Here is a 22262-nt window from a genome sequence, read left to right as displayed (position 1 = left end):
TAATAATAAAAAAGAAGTAAAGGAAGAATAGCTGAGAGCTCCAGAAGAAAAGAGTTTTCCAAAAGTTGACTAAATCTGTCTCAGACGTTTTTCTCTATTGTGAATTAGGGGATATAAAAAAACATTTTTTTGTCTTGTCTGTTAGTGCCCCTAAACATATGTTCCAACTATAGCATAGAAACCTCGCTATTTTCCAACTGTTGTTTTCTTATGCTTTTACTTTCTATTTTATTGCAGATATTTTACTCTGCACAAAAAAAATATTGTAATGTAAAATACATTTTACTAAAAACTTAACAAGACTTCCATGGATTTGTAGGATTTCATTTTTGATAGGGGGAGGCACCAATATAGCTAATATTTAACAAGGTAACAATTTAACTCAAACACTTACGTAAAGCCTCGACAGGAAACAAACCCATAATTCAGGTGTAACAATAATGTTTATTCTCCAACTGGCCCAAAGTCATACACAAATGACTTCCATGCCTAAGAGAGGACTAAAAGATTCTAAAGTTTTTCCCTGTCCATTTGTAACCCACTCGTAGGGGCAGTGCTTATCTTTGATTCTCAGCCAAGGGAGCCTGAGTTGTCTGAAAGATTATTCTGTCATCATGTGACCAACATGAAAATACAGAACACAGTCACCTTCCTACCAATGTACCTATTTATCTACTAGCATTGGCATGCTTTCAAACTCCTAAGTTGGCATGAGCTGGGGCGAGTAACAGGAGCTCACCCCGTAGCGCCACACTTGGTTGTCAAACCCAGCTTAACCTTTCAGTCATTACGTCACCCAAGTCAGAACTAACATTCAGGCTTATCTACCTACCGTATACTTTAGCATGCTAACCACAAGGCCAAACTAAGTTGCCACTAGTTCAACAGACTTATCAAGGCCAAGATCAGAAAGCTTAAACTTCATTGTCCATATATCTGTAATTCCATAGCGATAGATTAATATACTTAAATTACTGAGTCTCAAATTTTAATTTTTTTTACAAAGTGCAACATAATTGTATAATTAAGTACCACCCTACATTATTAGCATTTTGTTTTCTAAAAGTATAGCTGAACTTTTGGTAAAAGGGATCTCTACATTTGTTCAAGTTTCTGTAAAAAGGCTGATTTAAAACTTACCCAACGTCCTTGACATAACTGGCAGTGCTGAACTGAGGACTAAGATAGAAACACAGTTCCCAATTATCTGTTGAGACAAAAAATGTATTATTTTAGTTAAAATGAAGTTTCTAATTGGCAAATAAAAATTGCAGTGTGTAAGTAGAGCATACAAAGCAATACTTTATCTCATTCTGCCCACCATCAAATTGTCTGGCTCCCTGGCTTATGCAGCACTCTGCTAATAATACTGTAAAACTAAGTTTATCAAATTTTCTAAAAATTCACAACAGCACAAAAACTTTTGATCTTATTTTATTTATCAAATTTATTGGCTGCCCAACTTACTACAAGATAACTCTGGGCAGCTTACAATATTAAAAGATAAAACTATATAAATAAAATACAACAAAAATATATAAAACAGTAGCTAACAGATGGGTATTTAGGCTGTCAGGGAAGGTCTGGAGGATTGGACCAGGCCGCACTCGAGGGGGGGGAGTGGCAAGATGTTCCAGAGGGCAGGCGCAATAGCAGAGAAGGCCCTTCACGTGGCCCCAGCCAGCCAGATTTCCCTGGCCGATGGGGTCCACAATATGCCTCCTCTGCCATCATTGGTAGGGTGGACTAGTCCTAGTGGGATGAACAGATGACACAGCCTTGGACTTACAGTGAAAAGAGTCAGTAGCAGCTGTGACCAGGAGGGCATTTGCACACCTTCATATGGGGAACCAGTTGCATCTACAATGGTACGTTGGTACTCGGTGTTAATTTGTTCTGGGAGGTGTGATGGGTACTAAAAAGGTCGAGTCCTAAACAAACCACGTGGCTTACCATAAAAACCTTTGTTTCGGCCAGGAAGAACTTTCTGTCTGTCCCTTTTCCTATGTCAGTGACCTTCTTGTCTGTCCTCTGTGGCCATCCCCCTCCATTTGCGGACACCTTCCCAGCATGCCTGACTTCCTGTCCATTCCCTACACTACTCCCCTCTTCCCTTAGCAACAAATCTAGCTAAACAAAGGCCAAGAACAGGTACAACATTTTCATGTCAAAATGCGTGGAAAACCAAAGCCAATGAGTTTTGAGGCAATCAAGTACCTAGGTACCACTGTATTCCTCAATGTATGCCGTAAGATGACTGCTTACATCCTAGTCACCACACAATTGGACTATTGCAATGTCCAGTCTACATGGTGCTGCCCATAAAGACCTTGTACAGAATGAAACAGCAATAAAATGATGGGCATGCATTGATATGCCCATGCGACATCAGTTCAATTTGGCAGTAAGGGTCTGGGTATTGGCTATAAAGCCCTATGTGGCATAAGTTCAGATGGTTTGAGGGATCTCATCTCCATGGTTACTGCCCATCAGAGAAGAGCTGGCAGAACCGGCACATATTGGATCCACTCAATTAAACACATCATCTGTAAAGACCCAAGAAGCTTGCCTCCTCTGTCATAGCACTTGCCCTTTGGAACCAGACATTTAGCTCCAATCCTGATAAAGTTTCAAAGATTTTTAAAAAGCTAGCTCTTCTCCCAGGTCTTGGAGTAAGGTATTTATTTATTTATTTATTTGTTTGTTTGTTTGTTTTTATATACCGCCCTTCTCCCGAAGGACTCGGGGCGGTGTACAGAGCAAGGTAAGTATACAGCAAAACAATAGTAGAACAAATGAAACCCCAAAGTCTATCAGGCCAGGCTGGCTTGCTGGAATAGGTAGGTTGTTAAGTCACGCCGGAAGGTGCGAAGGTCGGGGGCCATCCGGATTTCGGCAGGCAGGCAGTTCCAAAGGGTTGGCGCACCCACCGAGAATGCTGGTGCCCTGGATAGGCTGGCTGCAGTGCAGAGTCAGGACACTTAAAATGAATTTTTAAAATTTTTTGCTATTTTAAGCATAAGCTGTCTACGTTCATTCTGGAGTGTGTCAATTTCTAAATCTTTAGCCAGTATCTGAACTGAAATTTTGCTACTTACATTAATCTATATTCCTCAAAATGCTTATTTGTTATCATGGAACATCTAAAGGTTGCATTTAAAAATTTTAAGCAGATTCAAAATAAACTCTGAACAAATAAGATCAAGAGATAGAGCAACTAAAATACACCAAGCAAGACGCTGAAACTAAACTACAAGAAACTTCCTGCCTGCAGGCACAATGTCTAACAGACATAATACAAACACCACGGCTGAAACCATTCACTTGCATGTTCAAAACTAAACCAGGATAGGCAAGTGTAAATTAATAATGTTCATAGATGCTGATTGAACCTTAGGGCTCCAGTCTTTAAAACTGAGTGCACAGCTACCCTTACCTGGCCTCTAACCCAAATTTGCTTTTGTATACTTATTGTGCAGGTGCTTATACAAGGAACATTGTATTAATATAATGATGGAGAATAAGTGAGGGAGGTGCCGGCTATAGCTGGGCAGTAATTTATCAACTGCCTTTGTTTTCCAAAGCACAGTCTTGAGTCTAGGAAAAGAACATGTCGCCTTTAGAGGATATAAAGAATTACAATAAACAAACAGGAGCTGATATAGCATTATTCTTTCGAAGAAACAGAAAATGCTGAGACCTCTTTTCAAGAGGAGTTCTAAATGCAAAAAAGCTGAAAAATCTGAAAGATATGTGGCTTACCATTTCTCTTTTTTCAAAATGCTGTAGTATAAAAGGACTGAGCAAACATAATGGCACTGCTCAACTGGTTTAATCAAGGGTCTTCTGTACGGTTGTTTACTTTCCCATTTCTGAGAATTCCTGGAAAGATTAAAGCAAATCTCACCCTCCCCCCTACTTCGAATGCCTTTTTTAAATGGAAAAGAAGAAAAAAAAGAGGAAACTCCTAAAAGAAATTGGCTCCTATTCATCTTGTTTGTAATGTTCCCCCTATTTATGAAAACCCATTTTTAAGATCTCTCTTAACATGTATGCAACTGTTGGTTGCAATTATATAAACAGCCTCAGACTGAGAATTGCTGAACAGAATCTCTTAATTCATTCAAATTAAAAGAATCTATTGATATTATTTGTAATAACCTAAAGAGCCCCCCCTCTCTTTCACACACACACACATATCCTAGAAAAAAGGGTGTGGGAGAATGACTCATCATATTTTCTATGGCTACCTATCTCTGCAATTTCAGGCCTTTTCCAGATTATTCCAAACTACCCCAAATAAGCAAAAAAAAATAATTGTTGATGAAAGTTTAAACTACTAATCGCTGTTCAGAATGCAATTACTGTCTGGCAGAATCAGATTTGCTTTGGTAGAAGAAATGGGACCAGAGGGAGAAGAAAAACGTGATCTCGGGCTTTTTCACCCACCTTTGTCATAGTTGTGTCATCCTTCCTGGGGGTAAAGTCTCCAAAAATACGTAGGCTATAAAAGCCAACAACAGAGGAAACCATAAGGTAGCTGTGAGAATTAAAGAAAAAAAAGAATTCCTAAAGAATGCAAGTTTCAGAGTCCTAAAGGTCTTTTAAGCCTTGCAAAGTATGCAGGAGGAGGGGTAAGAGAGAAAGAACATACACTTTGAGTGCCTGGGAATAGCTGGCCTATTGTCTCCTCTCTACTAAGCAGGCATCTTAGTAAATTAGCAGCCTCCCAGAAAATTAGACAGAATACTTGTTAACAGACAAGCACGCCTCATGAAAGAAAGGATACAAAATCAAAATGATCTCAAGTGCTGCTCCCACGAAACCAAATGTGGACAGAGAAGCATTTCCTATGCCAGGCCCCTGCAAGAATTTTTTTTAAAAAAAAAGGTATTAAGACAGGAGATGCCATTCTTTTACTTATTTTTTTAAAGACTGAATGCCTTGGATAATTCAATTGTATATCGTTTGTATTTTGTTTATTAGCTAATATTGAGGCAGTAATAATCACTGCAAGCCTCAGGATTAGAAACAGGATTTCGCCTAAATAAGAAGCTATATCAGAATACTGATTTTAACCATCAAATAATTTGATGGTTAAAAATGCTGTAAGGGAACTAGAGAAATTTTAAAAGCAGTTCCCCTAATTAGATACTAGAATCCTGCCACAAATGCAGGAAAGTATTTGTGGCAGGATTTTAGTAGCTAACTGTATTCCATTTTTGTTGTATTAGTTCATTTTCAACAACCCTGACTCTGGCAACTGCTTGGCAAGTCTCTACAATTTTCTCTGCAAGATTGACAGAATGTTTGGCCGTTGCCTATTTCCCAGGGCTGAGAGAGAGAGACTGAATGGTTTAGAGTGGCACAAGTGGCTTCTGTCCCTAAAGATGGACTAGAACTCACAGTTACCTGGTTTCTAGTCCAAGTTTAACCGCAACACTAAAACAGCGTTTGCATGTGCAGATTCAATTCTTTTAAAGACTCTTTTCAGAGCAGAGATCTGTATCTGCTCGCTCAGAAGTAAATTTATTTGGGGGGAAGGGAATGTGTGGTAAACTAGATTGTGCGATCAAATCTGACATTACTGACATTGCGAAAGGAAAAGACTTTACCCTTGATCCCTTTGGCATTGCAGTTTCATCAACCAACAGACGCAGAATGTTGCAAGCAACTAAGAGCACGGAGAATGCCTGAAAAAAGAAGCAGAAAATCCAAGCAGTTTTGTGCAAAAACTGTTTGCTCCGTTTTGCAGCAACGGCTTGAACACTTCTGAGATTTAACAAACCAACAAAAAAAAAAAACCCTAAAGGAGACAATTCCTGCAATTCCTTTTTTTTTTATGATCCTCAATTCAGACACGTGTGTGGAATAAATTACTATCTTCAAGAGGCCAAGTGGGTCTTAAGCAATGTAAAGAAATTAGAGCTTACCGTTTCAATTAGCAGTAGTATCATTACAGCTGGATACACAAGGTTCCTTTCCCAGGCAGAAGCCTTTTTCCGTCGCTCTTTAAACAGAAGAAAAATGTCGCGGTGGCTTGAGACAAATATATACAATCCTTTTAAAATTAGAAGCTCTGTAGCCATAATCTTAGCCAAACAACCAAAAGCAGTCCAAGCATTCTCTGAGATGGACCACTAAAACTTCAAGAGCAAATTGGCCTACTTATGTACTTTCAGCTCAAACATCCTATCCTGCCAAGCACCAGTCTTCCCACTCCCCAGCATAAGTACGTAGTAAAGACATGTTTCTCAACCTTGGCGACTTTAAGATGTGTGGACTTCAGCTCCTAAAATTCCCCAGGCAATCATGCTGGGTGGGGAATTCTGGGAGTTGAAAGCCACATGTTTTAAAGTTGCCAAGGTTAAAAAAGCACTGTAATAAAGGCTTAAATAAATCATTCTAAACGAATCTGCTTCCCAAAATGGAGTAAGGTTCTTTTTTTAAAATAAAAGTTCTTATTAGTGGAATAAGGTTCCACTAATAAGGTTCCAGTTATTTTTTTTTAAAAAAGTGTGAGTACTTTAAATGGAACGGCTTTCAAAAGATCTGATCCCCTGGACTGGAATCAGAAGTGGAGTATTTCAGCAATATTGAATTTCTTCCAATCTGACTTAAATTATTTTATTTACAAATGGAGATAAGCAATAGCAGAAGGAAGGCATGAAGGAAACTAACATGCCAACAGTATTTTTTTTTTTATGTATCTTTTCAATAAGAATTCTTCCTCGCAAAAATCAGCTAAAAACTGAGTTGCCTCGAACTGCGAGATCGGTACCAAATGAATTTAATATTTTTTTAAAAAAAATAATAAACATTAAACACTTTAATACAAATATGAATAGAATACAAAGCTGATTAAGAACATCTTTTGGTAGGGGCCAATTATAATATGAGGTGGCTAGTGTCTAAAGGGGGGGAATACATTAATGTATGAAAAATAAGTTTTTAAGAAACCAGTACCATCAGAAGAATCATGTCTCTAAATTCCAGACTGCAGGAGAAAATCTAGAATTCAGAGACATGGTGCTTCTGATGCCAACCTTGCCCTGATGTGAGTGGCACTCTCAATGTCTTCTACAGCCTAATATGAGACACAGGATGCCAGCTTACAAAGCTCTTTGATGTGCCATGACAGGGTTCTTCCTATAGTTTTAATCTGATGTTTCCCAGGCTCTATTACTATGGACAGCAAAATGGCGGCTCAGGGGTTAAGACCCTGGATTGGTCAGCAGCCCAAGTTTGAGACCCGATGTCCTCACCCCAGCTGCTTCCAACCTAGCAGCTCGAAAGCATGCAAATGAAAATAGATAAACGGGTACCACCTCGATAGGAAGGTAACAGCACCCTGTGACATCATGCTGGCCACACAAGCGTGAAATGTCTTCGGACGGCGCTGGCTCAATGGCCTTGAAACGGAAATGAGCAATGCCCACTACAGTTGGCAATGATTAGTGGAGTAAAATCCGCAGGGACTTATTTATCTTTCCCCATTTCTATTAGAAATGATTCTCATTTTTTAAAAAAATAATAATAAGGAAACAGAACTCAAAATAAGAACATTATACTAGTGTAAAGAGCCATGGAAATGTCTTTGGAGAAAATCCAGAGGCCATCAGAGGAAAAAAGTTCCTGATTCCCTCAGTCTAAGAAGAGGAGACACAGACAGATTTGTGAGACTTTGTTAATAGCAAAGTTCTAGTCTTCTTGTGAAATCTGTTTCCAGATCTGGCCAACCTTGAAGGGCTGACATTCTGGAAATGTCTAAGTATTACACTAAAAGGATATTTATCCAATATATACCTAAAGTATTTTTTGTAAGAACAGTAGATAATATTTTTTCTCATATTTCCAAAAGTAAGAGGTTTTACTCCAAAATAAAGCACAGTAGATACCAAACCAAAAAAAGGAGGCAATTACCCAATTTTGTTTTCATGCTCTTCACATTATTCAACTCCTGCTCAAGTTGTTTTGTATTGTACTCCACGGCGGAAAATCCTCCTGTGCCAAAATAAAAATACTGTCATCTCTATTAAAATATTCCATCAATAGTACCCAACCATTTTGTTAACTACAAGAGGAAAAACAGATTAAGGTAAGGAAAATGTCTCTGTAAAGTATAACTCTTGTACTCTAATGGCAGTTTTCACTCCCATTACAATACAGTTTTCTAGATGAAACAGGTGTGGGCTAAAGAAAATGGTTTTTATATGTGGTGACAAATAGTCAGGATTTTTTAAACAAAATTTATTTAATTTTAAAAAAGAACTGGGCCACACCTTCAGATAGCCATTTAGCTATTTCTAAACTACCAGAGGGTGTGGTTCATGGGGGATTTTTAATTAAATGAATTTTGCTTAAAAAATCCTGACTATTTAAGTTTGAGACTTCCTTGAAATCTCAAACAAACTTAAACAAAATTCACTTTTCACTATGGTAACTAAACTAATTCTTTTATATATCCACATATTTGCATGCTCAACTGTGAGCCTCTGCCTTAAATTTACATATTCACCACTTATATGGGAAATGCATCAGATCCTTAATATTCATCTTAACTTAAAAAAAAATGATAACCCTTACAACAACAACACTCCCCAAAATGATAACAGCGTGGAACTAATAGAACTAATCCTGGTAAATTTCCAAGGAAGGAAGCAATATTTTAGAGCAATCAAATCACATCTCTGGAAGACGGAGAAAAGTATTGAATGCAAGCTATTTAAAGCACCATGGGCTCTCAACTTTATTTCAAACAAGCACAAAAGTTTAATGACTGCATTGTCTGGCCAATAAATCAAATTGGTAGACAGAACTTGTTCAGACTAGTCATGAAAAATTAGAAGGGATTCTCCAAGAAAACCACAAAGCGGCTCATTTAAGGTCAATTTAACAGTATTATTTTGTTTTTTCTTCGGTCCCAACATAATATTTCAGTACCTCAAAGGAAATTGTAGGAGTATCTATTTGCATTCCCTGTAGGTGATTGGCAGTTCAACTCCAATTAGTTCAAAATTACACTGTTACTAGTGTGCAATAAAAACAACACCTTTCATCTTTCTTACATAGGTTAGAATACCTTCAGAGCTAATAACTTTGATCAAATAAGTATTTTTGATCCTGCTCCACCCGTCTCCTGGGATTTAGGAAAACTAATAGCTAACAGCAACTTTTCCTTTTTAATATAAAGAAAGTTTGAGCTTTATTCTTTTCGTGCACAAATAATGTGGGTATTAAAATACAATATGGAAGAAACACATTTTCTCTCCAATTTCTTTAATAACAAAACAATTTATACAGGCTAACCATTGCAGAGATAATTTTTCTTCTCCAAACTTCCTGTGTCAATAAAATTATATGAAATCTGAAGTTCAAAAGTACACACTTTCCTAATTATTTATACTATGTTTAAAAAGTGAGAATTTTAAAACACACAACTAATTGTAATTCAGGATTCTGCAATTTGAATCCTATTAACATAATACTGAATTACATTGGATTCAAATTTACCTACTAGAAAACTATTAAAATTACTTCCAACATTCCTTCTACTTCTCAAGAGGAAGGGGTACTGCAATCCTTTATTTATAATAAAATCGTGAGTTTCTGCCAAACTATGATTTAACATCAGTGATATGTTTTCAGTTTGATCTTATACATTTTTTTTAATTCTCAGAACATATAAAGAAAAGATATTATACCCTATGGCATCATTTTGCAGAGTATGGTTTCCAGAGCACCTCCAAAAGTTGCCACAGAATAATTTTAAATTTTACCAAAGGATCAAATGTTAAAATGCATGAAAAATGAATCATTTTTCTCATTTGCAGAATTCTGCTTTTAACGTAGTCAAATTGAATGATTTGACTACCTATAAGCAAGCTGCATTTATTTTCCATTAAGACTTGCAAAAGTGCTACTCAAAAATAACATATGACCAGTGTTACTTATAATTTCTGTACAACCAGTTTTGTTTCTCAGTTATGTTAACTTGCTATTCAGTTCGTATTAGTTTATAATTTTTGGAATATTTAATTATAAAAGAACTGACATAGTACAATGCTCCTGGGCCACAATCAGTCATTACACACCTGCTGAAAAGAAGAATATTCTTTCTTATTTATTTATTTACCTGAGGTATTTTTATCCCATATTTATTACTTTATAAGTAACTCAAGATGTCCAACATAATCCAAGACACCTCCCTCCTCCTATTTTCCTCACAAGAACAAACTTTTGAGGTGAGTTGTGCTGAGAAAGAGACTGGCCCAAGATCACCTAACAGGCTTTCATGGCTACGGTGGGACTAGAACTCATATTGCCCTAATTTTTAGGCCAGCAACTTCACCACTAAGCCAAACTGGCTCCAAACTTACACCAAATATGTGGTGTTCAGGATTTCTGAAACTAGCATCCTCTGTAAATATTGGGATACAACTTCCATAATACCTAAATGCAATACTATAAAAGCCAGGCTGTAGTAACTTACCATTTAACCTTCTCATTATAGCTTCTTCTTCTAGAGTAATAATGTATATCTGCTCATCCAAGTCTTCAAGAATCTATGTTTAGATATACAGATACCATATCAGATAAAATATTTGAAGATTGCATTCAATTTACGATGCATAAGAGAGAAAGAGAACTAGAGTCCTTACAAAAAAAAAACCTGGATATATGCAAGATCAATGTGAATTGATGTTCATTTGCCTAAAGCTGCAAGCTTCCCTGATTAAACAATACCCATTCAAAGTTGAAATAATCCAACAAAACAGGAAGAGAAAAAAAGGGAGGGGAAACCCCCTTTGCTATAATATCTGCAATTTCACTTTGTATGTTGCCCAAACCGGGCAAGTGTGCAAAGCTTCATTTGTGCATACATGGGAGCTAGGTTACATGTGCAAAACCATCCCCTCCCTCATTTCTGCCGTCACTACTCCAGGTCCATGGAGCTAGAAAGGTTGGAGACCACTGCCCAAACAACTTATGTCCATATGTTAGATAACAATTTAACATTAACAATACTTACTGTTGGCTTTACAAGCAATTGTCCCATCACTGTAAACATACGAGAAAGTCCTACTGGTGTACAAACTGTAGAGAAACACACATATTATCTATCATCTTTGATTCATTATCCAAAATTACAATATCCTTATCGAGAAGTTTTTATTTAAAAAAAGCCAAATACCTCAGATCTTCTTGAAGAAGTTAAGTTAGCATCTTAAAATACATAGCTATAATTAGGATTAAACCTTATACTTTACATCTAATGTACATTTTTACCAAACCAATAAACAATCTAACAGCATATTCTATCAAATAGTTCCAGGAAAAAGATAAATGGTAGATTAAGTTGTTATTGTATATTGGTAAATAATAAGATGAAGGCAGTTTCTCCTGCGGTAGGACAAATAACTTCATCTCAGTTTTCAAATGCAATAATTAGTGCCAAAGATATTGAAAGCTCAGGTCACACTAACTTGATGACACAACTAACTTCATTTTTTATTGAAATTTTTAATCTTTCTGAAAATGAAAAGATCCATTTTAAATTCATCACACAGTGTTTGCAACCCAGTAGTTAGATCAGTTGATACACAACATCAAGTCAGTTTCCTAGATTTTTAATTTAAAAGTACCTCACCAAAATAGTGTTGTAATATACTAATAAAAGTATTCAACTGGGGGGGGATAATATGTGTGTGTTTTATGCACTTTTAAAAATATTTATTTTGTATTTTTGTCCCTTTTTTTGAAAGAAAAAAATAAAGTTTTGTTTTTACATTTGAAGTTTTATTTTATTTGAATAAAAATATTTGAATAAAATAAGAAAAAAAGTATCCTACAAAAATGCAATATAAAAAAACTTGGAGATTTTAAACAACTCATATCTGAAAACTGGAAATACATAGAAACATAGAAACTGACAACCAAAAAAGACCTAGGTGTCCATGAAGTCTGCCCTTTGAGGGTTTTTTAATTTTATTTTATTCAATTTTTACCAGGTGATGGATCTGGGCAAGTTTAATCTATCAAACATACTATTCTTCAGTGTTCATTTTGCAGAGATATCTAAAGTTCTCTTCTTTTCCTTGTACTGAAAATATTGTCACTTTGCATAGATCAAGCTTATGTCCATTTATTAATCCCATCATATTATAAGAAGTTACTATTATTGTGATGTAGTGTGTAAAATCCATGTGGAGTTGATCTTACAAGAGACAATTCCCATATTTCTTTGTATTCACTGTTGTAAACTAAAATTATTTAATGTTAGTTTGTCATTATACTTCAGGTAGTCCTTGACCTAAAACCACAACTGAGCCCAACATTTCTGTTGTTAAGTGAGATGTTTATTGAGTTCTGCTCCATTTAACGACCTTTCTTGCCACAGTTGTTAAGTGAATCACTGCAGTTGATAGGTTAGTCACCTAGTTAAGTGAATCTGGCTTCCCCGTTGACTTTCTTTGTCAGAAGGTTGCAAAAGGGACACAGCAACGGTCTAAGTATGAACCAGTTGCCAAGCATCTGAATTTTGATCACAAAATTGAGAACCACTCGGAAGCTTCAGCTGGTACAGAGTGCAGCTGCACGAGTTCTTTTGGGGGTCTCCCGATACTCCCATATTACACCTCTGCTCTGTGAGCTGCACTGGCTTCCAGTTGCCTTCCGAGTGAAATTCAAGGTGCTAGTGGTGACATACAAAGCCCTACATGGCGTGGGTCCGGATTACCTACGGGAGCACCTACTGCCGGCGTCAACATCCCTCCGTCCTGTACGTTCCCACAGAGAGGGCCTCCTCAGGGTGCCACCGGTCAGAGAATGTCGGCTGGTGACCCCCAGGGGGAGAGCATTCTCTGTGGGTGCACCAATCCTTTGGAACAGCTTACCAGCTGAACTCCGGATGGCCCCTGACCTTCGCTCCTTCCGGCGTGATCTAAAAACTTATCTATTCGAACAAGCCGGCCTGGCCTGATGGATTTGGGTTTTAATATTATTTATCTAATGTATTCTTATTTTATTGCTCTGTACACCACCCTGAGTCCTCCAGGAGAAGGGCGGTATATAAATCAAATAAATAAATAAATAAATAAATAAATAAATAAATAAATAAATAAATAAATAAATAAATAAATAATCATGAGGATGCTGCAAAGATTGTAACAGTGAAAAACGGTCGTAAGTCATTTTTTTAGTATCATTGTAACTTTGAATGGTCACTAAATGAAGTGTTATAAGTCGAACATTACCTGTATCTTACATTCTATATTCCTTATTTCATGCTTTTTGTAGTTTTGGTGTTAAGTATAAGTCAGAATTTCTCTATTTATATATACTGACCTAAGTATTATAATAGTACATTTTGGTGTCTAATGCTTAGTACACAAGACTAAAAAGACAAGGAAAGAGATGAGGATGGTTAGGCTTGAAAAGAGGTGATTGAGAGAGGAGACAAGCTGTTTTCAAAAACCTGAAATTATGCTAGTGTTTCTTAAATCTTTTATCCACATTTATTTATTTATTTATTTTATTACATTTATATACCGCCCTTTCCCGAAGGACTCAGGGCGGTTTACAGGGTAATTAAAAAACCAAGATACAAAAGTTAAAAACAAATTTAAAAAAATTATATTACATGACTCTTTCCTACTTTTAAAACTTATTAAGAACCACCAAAGAGCTTTGTTTATATGTACTATATTTATTGAGATACACCATTTTAAATTTTAAAATTGATTCACTCACAGAAATGAATCATTGTTGAACAATGTAAAAGTAACAAGATTAGATATTAAAGATATTTTTCATGAAAGAAACCTATATGATTTTTTCAACAAATATAGTAATGAGAAGAGACATTGTTTTATATCTTTGCAAATATATTTAATATATTCGTTCGTTTCTCTGGGACCTAAAAACCTGGCTCTTTGAGCTATCAGGCCTGGACTGAGGGGTTTTAATGATTTTAAATTGGGATTTTAATTCTTGGGGCCATATTTAATTTTATTTTATTTTAACTTAAATTTTATACTGTATTGTTTTTAAATTTTGCCCTGTAAACCGCCCTGAGTCCTTCGGGAATAGGGCGGTATACAAATTGAATTAATAAATTAATTAATAATAAATAAATATGGCAAATAATTTTGATACTGCAGACCTTTGCGAGGGTCTTGAAGGAACCCTCAGGCTATATTTTAAGAAAGACGGCTACAGAGATTTAAAACCTGTCCTTTCTTCTTCCAGAGGACAGAATAATGGATTTAACCTACACAAAGAGACATTCCAAATAATTTCTATAAGTAAGAATAGTTAACAGTGGTTCAAAATTGAATCCAATGGACCCAGTGAAATGTTAGGCTCCACTTTGCTGGAGGCCTCCAGCTGGACATAGGCATTTGTCTGAGATGATTTATATTGCTTTGTTTCTTGTTCAGGATTTCATTATTACTAGTCCAGTATACATGTGGACTGAACAGCAATTTTAAACATTACTCCTACTTTTTACTTGACTTATTACTTATTTATTTATTGCTTCATTGGGGGCAATGAAGGCCAAATATAGGACACTCACACAGTAAATAGCAAGTGTCTGATACCTGCACTGAGAGGCCAAAAAGCCTTACTAAATATTATTTCTAATATATGCATGGAAAACTTACGTAGAAGTAATAAACACCCCATTAAAGATATACAGGAATATAAATAAGGGAGGTAGAATTCCCAAAGATCTGAAATTAAAGAATACATAATTTAGTATATTATTTCACCTAATATACATGAAAGTAAGAAAAAGAATGTTTTCATGTACTCTATTACTGGCCTCAAATATGCAACAGCATTCTTGCTAATAAAAATAAAATTGATTAAAAGCAATCACTTCTCTTCAAATGATTTTTTTTTAAATCAGAAAACAAATCTCTGTGGGAAAGGCAGATCATCCAGGAGATCCAATCTCAACATCTGCAAAATCAAAACACTTTCTCTTGCTCTCAACTGGATTACAACCTTTCAATTAGCATTTTATAATTTTTTTAATTGACATTTTTGTTCCTGAAATGAAGAAACAAATTGTCACTGTTATCCCACACAGCAGTTATCTCAAACCCAAACCCAAGTGAAACATAAGATGGGAAGAAATAAAAATATTTAAAAAGCTTAGAATCTTAAGTTAGCCTATAAAAATGTAGATTTGTTTTGTCTAATGGCTACTCAGTTACCTTTCTTTAGAAAAGCAGAACAGAGAAAAGATTTTCTTACCATACAAGGACTCCATACTTGCAGCATCATTGTCTATGAGAGCTGAAGCTACCCACACAATTCCAAGGATAAGCAACGCGAGAAGAATGAGCATAACAAGGGTTTCCAAAATACGTGCTTTAATTCCCTATTAAAAAATGCACAAAGTAAAGAAGAAATAGATACAAACATAGATATATTGATTTTTTTTAAAATTTGCTTTTTTTTGAAAAGCTAAACCAAAATTGAAACACCTTGGAGAATTTTTTTTTATAATCCTTAATAAGTATCACCTAACAGAGGCAGAAGAGATTAAGAAGAGGTGGCAAAATTACACAGAAGAACTATACAAGAATGAGCTTAATGTCCCTGATAATCACAATGAGGTGGTCACTGACCTCGAGCCAGATATCCTAGAATGTGAAGTGAAGTGGGCCTTAGAAAAGCTGAGCAACAACAAAGCTAGTGGAGGTGACAGTATTCCAGCTGAGCTATTCAAAATCTTAAAAGACAGTGCACTAAAAGTGCTACACTCAATTTGCCAGCAAATTTGGAAAACTCAACAGTGGCCACAGGATTGGAAAAGATCAGTTTACATTCCAATTCCAAAGAAAGGCAGTGCCAAAGAATGTTCAAACTATCGCACCATTGCACTCATTTCTCATGCTAGTAAAGTCATGCTTAAAATCCTACAAGCTAGACTTCAGCAGTATGTGGATCGAGAACTACCAGAAGTACAGGCAGGATTTCGAAGAGGCAGAGGAACTAGAGATCAAATTGCCAACATACGCTGGATCATGGAGAAAGCTAGGGAGTTCCAGAAAAACATCTACTTCTGCTTCATTGACTATGCTAAAGCCTTTGATTGTGTGGATCATAACAAACTGTGGCAAGTTCTTAAAGAGATGGGAGTACCAGACCATCTTATTTGTCTCTTGAGAAACCTATATGCGGGTCAAGAAGCAACAGTGAGAACTGGACATGGAACCACTGATTGGTTCAAAATTGGGAAAGGAGTCCGGCAAGGCTGTATTTATTTATTTATTTATTTATTTATTGATAGGATTTATATCCCGCCCTATCTCCCGAAGGACTCAGGGCGGCTAACAGCAAAACATATAATAAGTACAGAAATCAAGATAGAAATAAAATTGAGAACATCTGTGCAATAAATTAAAATTAGAGAATTTAAAAAATAAATTAAAAATACTAAATATAAATTAATTAAAATGCCTGTCAGTCTAGGTCAGCCTGGTGCAACAGAAGTGTTTTGAGGCCGCGGCGAAAGGATTGGAGGTTTTGGGCCATCCGAAGCTCAGGGGGGAGCTGATTCCATAGGGCTGGCGCTCCCACAGAGAAGGCCCTCCCCCTGGGGGTCGCCAGCCGACATTGCCTAGCTGACGGTACCCTGAGGAGGCCTTCTCTGTGTGAGCGTACTGGACGATGGGAATTTGTTCCCGGCAGCAGATGGTCCTGCAAGTATCCTGGACCTAAGCCATGTAGGGCTTTAAAGGTAAGTACCAGCACCTTAAATCTCACCCGGAGGGCAACTGGTAGCCAATGCAGCTCACGCAGGAGGGGTGTAATATGGGAGTATTGGGGAGCTCCCATCACAACCCGTGCAGCGGCATTCTGCACCAGCTGAAGCCTCCGGGTGGTCTTCAAGGGCAGCCCCATGTAGAGAGCATTACAGTAATCAATACGGGAGGTAACGAGTGCGTGGGTGACTGTACGTAGGGCATCTCGGTCCAAAAAGGGGCGCAATTGGTATATAAGACGAATCTGTGCAAATGCCCCCCTAGCCACGGCTCCAATATGATCTTCAAAACTGAGTCGTGAATCTAGGAGGACGCCTAGATTGCGTGCTCTATCAATGGGAGGTAACATCTCACCTCCAATAGTCAGAGATGAAACCTCTTGGACTAAACGAGATGACGGTATGTACAGCCACTCAGTCTTGGCCGGGTTGAGTCGAAGCCTGTTTTCTCCCATCCAAATCTGTACCGCTTCCAGGCAACGGGACATCACATCGAGGGCATCACTGGGTTGGTTCGGGGTGGAGATGAATAGCTGGGTATCATCAGCATATTGATGATATTTCACCCCGAAGCTACGGATGATCTCTCTCAGCGGCTTCATATAGATGTTGAACAGGAGGGGCGAGAGCACCGAACCCTGAGGCACTCCACAATTAAGAGGCCTAGGGCTTGACCTCTGCCCTCCTGCCAACACCGTCTGCGAACGGTCCGAGAGGTAGGAGGAGAACCACCGCAGAACGGTGCCTCCCACTCCCAGCCCCTCAAGACGACGCAGTAAGATACCATGGACCAGGACAGAGGAATAACCTCTATCTCGGGCCCGCCAGACATCATTCACCAGCGCGACCAATGCCGTCTCCGTGCTGTGCCCGGGTCTGAAACCCGATTGGTACGGATCTAGATATTCAGCTTCTTCCAGGTTCAAAGGGAGCTGTCGTGCCACCACGCTCTCAACGACCTTCGCAAGGAAGCGAAGGTTGGAGACAGGACGGAAGTTGTTTAAAACAGCTGGGTCCAGTGCCGGTTTCCTGAGGAGGGGCCTTACCACCGCCTCTTTCAAGGCAGCAGGGAAGTACCCTTCACTCAGTGAGGCATTGATAACTGCTAGGAGCCAGCCTCGTGTAACCTCTCGAGATGCATAGACTAGCCAGGAGGGACACGGGTCCAACAAATATGTGGCGGCACTTAGTTTCCCCATGATCTTGTCCACTTCATCTGGAGTCACAGGATCGAACTCTTCCCAAATGTACTCGGCCAACTTCATCGTTTTCCTCTCGTTAGATACTGCCCAGTCAGAGTCCAGACCAGCCCAAATCTGAGCAATTTTGTCCACCAGATATTTACTAAATTCCTCAGCCCGTCCATGTAGGGGGTCCTCTCCCGTCTCTTGACTTAAAAGGGAGCGGACCACTCTAAATAGGGCGGTCGGGCGATTATCTGCGGACGCAATGAGGGTGGTGAAGTAGGCGCGCTTTGCCACCCTCATTGCCACAAGATAAGATCTAGAAAAGGATCTTAACTGTGTTCGGTCAGACTCAGACCGACTGGTCTGTATACTGTCGCCCTGCCTATTTAACTTATATGCAGAGCACATCATGAGAAAGGCAGGGCTAGATGAATCAAAAGTTGGAATTAAGATTGCCGGAAGAAATATCAACAACCTAAGATACGCAGATGATACCACTCTAATGGCAGAAAGTGAAGAAGAACTAAAGAGCCTCTTGTTGCGGGTGAAGAAGGAGAGTGCAAAACTTGGGTTGAAACTAAACATTAAGAAAACCAAGATCATGGCATCTGGCCCTCTCAATTCCTGGCAAATAGATGGGGAAGAAATGGAGGTAGTGACAGATTTTATTTTCCTGGGCTCCAAGATCACTGCAGATGGGGACTGTAGCCAAGAAATTAAAAGACGCTTGCTCCTGGGGAGGAAAGCCATGGCAAATCTAGACAGCACACTAAAAAGCAGAGACATCACCCTGTCAACAAAAGTGCGTATAGTCAAGGCTATGGTCTTCCCAGTTGCAATGTATGGCAGTGAAAGTTGGACCATAAGAAAGGCTGAGCGCCAAAGAATTGAGGCCTTTGAACTATGGTGCTGGAGAAGACTCCTGCGAGTCCCTTGGACTGCAAGGTGATCAAACCGGTCAGTCCTAGAGGAGATCAATCCTGACTGCTCTTTAGAAGGCCAGATCCTGAAGCTAAAACTCAAAATACTTTGGCCACCTAATGAGAAGGAAGGACTCACTGGAGAAGAGCCTAATGCTGGGAAAGATCGAGGGCAATAGAAGAAGGGGACGACAGAGAATGAGGTGGCTGGATGGAGTCACTGAAGCAGTAGGCGTGAGCTTAAATGGACTCCAGAAGATGGTAGAGGACAGGAAGGCCTGGAGGAATGTTGTCCATAGGGTCGCGATGGGTCGGACACGACTTCGCAGCTAACAACACAAGTATCATCTGTTCCATTTTTATTTATGTTCATTAAAGTTATTCATACTAGATTCACAAAGGCTTTTTTTCATTAAGACACTCAATTTGGTAGCTATATCAGCAAACAATCCTTTGAATTTCAAACAAAATAATAATAATAATAATAATAATAATAATAATAATAATAATAATAACAACAACAACAATAATAATAATAATAATAATTAATAATAATAATTTGTCTCCTATCAAAGCAAATTAGTCTGAGAATAGGTCCGTTATAACTTCAGTTACAAATTTTCTTACAACGTTTGGAAAAAAACTTTTATCTGCTCCATGCAATAGCATCAAGCATAAAGCCGTTATAAAATCTAGAAAACAAGTTTTTTAAAAAATCACCCAAATAACTTCAACTTTTATTCAGCACAAGTGGAAAAAATGCAAATGCAACATTGCTTTTCTCCTAGATCTGGCTAGTTGAAGAGATTTAATTGCTGTGGAGCAAAAGGAAGCCAACTCTCATTAGAATTCCCAGCCCAAAGTTTACAATGCCAAGAGGCTAAACAGTAGGGCTCCAAATCATCATGTTAAATACAGGTAGTCCTCAACGTACAACCATAATTGAGCCCAAAATTTATGTTGCTAAGTGAAACATTTGTTAAATGAGTTTTGCCCCATTTTACAATTTTTCTTGCCACAATTGTTAAGTGAATCATTGCATTTGTTAATAACATGGTTATTAAGTGAATCTGAACTCATCGACTTCGCTTGTCAGAAGGTCACAAAAACTGATCACATGACTCCAGGACACTGCAACCGTCATAAATATGAACTATCTGAATTTTGATCATGTGACCTTGGGGATGCTACAATTTTTATTTTATTTTTTTAATTTATATTCATTTTTATTTTTCCATTTTTTCCCACAAACAAATCAACACATATACCGCAATACATAAATACATACTCGTAAGTTTGGGTGCTGCTCGTCTATTTCCCCTTTCACCGTATCCACACTGCTTCTCTTTCTTTCCTCTTCTCTACTTTCTTTCTCCCTTTCTCCTTTCTTTCCTACTTCCCTCTTCTTCCTCTCCTCTCCTCTTTCCCTCACCACTCCCCTCCCGTTTCTCCCCACTTCTCCTCCTCTTTTCCTCTAACCTTCCTACTTCCTTCCCCCTCCTCTACTCTCTTCCCTCTCTCCTCTCCTTTCTTCCCTCCCATCCCTCTTCCGATACAATTCAGGGGTGATGTCCGAGCAGCTCCTCGCCTTAGATTTTCAATATCTATATTAGGTATGATAACATTAATTTTCTATTACATCAATATTTCTATAAATCTGGCCTTCTCAGTATATACTTCTATAAACTTTTTATACTACCTCCGGTTGTGCAATACTGTGTCGCCTGGGTCTCCCTCCTTATCTCCTCATTTTTCTTCCATCTAAGTTAGTGTTAGCCGTCTTTTAAGGCTATTCTCTTTTTCACCCACTCGTAAAATTTTCCCCAAATTTCATAATACTCTGACTCTGTCTTATTTTTAATTATCATTGTTAATCTATTCATTTCCACACATTCCATTATTTTCTCGACCACCTCTTCTTCTGGAGGAGCTTTCAGTGCCTTCCAGTTTTGTGCAAACACAATGCCAAATGACCAGCTGTCTGCAAGGAGTATAAATCTTTCCATTCCCCCACCATCCAGTCAGAGCTGAAGAAGCTTTTTGGATGAGAAGCGAAACGTCTATAAAGAAAAACAAGGAAGTCCATGTTCCTTGTGAAAAAAAAGCATCTTTGCATAACTATGGTCTGGAGGACTGAGAATCTCCATAGACATTTTAAGATGATTGGACTTCCACTCCCAGCCAGCAATGGAAATTAGCCAAAATCGTCACTATTACGAAGCAGGCAATTTACAGTGCTAATAGCAGCTTTTGAAATGTATTTTGGCATATTGTGAAGTAGCCTTGCCACCAGTTTTGTTAAACTTTAGCAATGCTAACTTAATTTTATGCACCGTGCTTTCATAAAATTTATCTGTTGAGCAACAGTCTGTCACTTGCACATTAAAACATAAAACCAACCAGTTTCATTTTTAAACAAAAAAATATATTGATTATTCAATGTAGAAAAGACAGCAGTGATGGGGTTAGTTGACATACAGAATCTGGTAAAATACTGCAGTATGTTTTTTGTAACAAACATTAAGATTTGAGCCTTGGTGGAGCAGTGGGCTAATGCCTCCTTAAGTAACACCACCTGCCTGCAATTAGTGCAGGTTCGCATCCCACCAGGCTCAAGGTTGACTCAGCCTTCCATCCTTCCGAGGTAGGTAAAATGAGGACCCAGATTGTTGGGGGCAATTAAGCTGACTTTGTAATAATGCCGCTTGGGGGGGGGTGTGAAAGCCCTAATAAGCAGGCATATACATAGACTGAAGGCTACTGCTAAGCTTGTAAGCCGCCCTGAGTCTTCAGAGAAGGGTGGGATATAAATGGAATTAAAATAAAAAAATAAATTAAAAAAAGATTAGAACATTATGCAGGCTAAATTTCCTTGAAAAGCTCCGAGCAGAATTCTTCCTTCTTCCAATATCTGTTTTCCTTTCATTCACAAAAAAAAGGCTGCACCAAGAACATCTATGTGCCACTAACACTAAACACTTCCTTAATAACTTATTTCCAGCAATTTATAAATTGTCAGTGGCAAAAAAATAAGCAAGCCCTAATAAAGGAATACAATGAAGTGTCCTTGAGACATATTGCTTTTGCTTCCTACTTCTTTTTCTGTCTCTTTACTAATGAAGGCCTGACATAAATTAGCTAGAAAAGGAGAAAAAGTCATTTGATCACAAAATGCAATGCAGTCACTTTTATGTAAGTTTGCCAAAAGGAACATCAATTAGGACAATTTCAAACTGTGAAACAGGATAGAAGTAGATTAAAACAATGTATGCTCCTCTTCCATTGTGCTATCATGTTGTTCGGCTTCACAGACTGGCCTCTTCGCTTCCATCTGGCCTAATTAATTAAAGAAATTGCTACTATTTCCTTTTATTA

At 38.0% G+C, this 22262-nt stretch overlaps 1 protein-coding gene across 4 annotated transcripts in view; it reads right to left on the bottom strand.

Moving 5' to 3' along the window:
- The window catches only part of LMBR1 (limb development membrane protein 1), a 64555-nt gene that overhangs the window by 10895 nt on the left and 31398 nt on the right, over positions 1 to 22262 (bottom strand). Inside the window, exons 6-15 of one of the 4 annotated variants that reach the window (XR_014028517.1) lie at positions 15265 to 15391; positions 14667 to 14735; positions 11033 to 11097; positions 10493 to 10565; positions 7924 to 8004; positions 5934 to 6010; positions 5616 to 5693; positions 4790 to 4863; positions 3763 to 4540; positions 1141 to 1207 (exon numbers count right to left, since the gene is read on the bottom strand). Coding sequence is in view for 3 of the 4 variants with exons in the window: in XM_081344076.1 (XP_081200202.1) it covers positions 1141 to 1207; positions 4450 to 4540; positions 4790 to 4863; positions 5616 to 5693; positions 5934 to 6010; positions 7924 to 8004; positions 10493 to 10565; positions 11033 to 11097; positions 14667 to 14735; positions 15265 to 15391 (802 nt within the window). In the remaining variant the exon portion in view is untranslated. The remainder of the gene's footprint in view (positions 1 to 1140; positions 1208 to 3762; positions 4541 to 4789; positions 4864 to 5615; positions 5694 to 5933; positions 6011 to 7923; positions 8005 to 10492; positions 10566 to 11032; positions 11098 to 14666; positions 14736 to 15264; positions 15392 to 22262) is intronic. The other 3 variants (XM_081344076.1, XM_081344077.1, XM_081344078.1) reach the window with 3 other exon arrangements.

This window comes from Vipera berus (genome assembly GCF_964194415.1).
Source record: "Vipera berus genome assembly, chromosome: Z".
Lineage (NCBI taxonomy): Eukaryota > Metazoa > Chordata > Lepidosauria > Squamata > Viperidae > Vipera > Vipera berus.
This window is presented reverse-complemented; position numbering and strand designations above follow the sequence as displayed.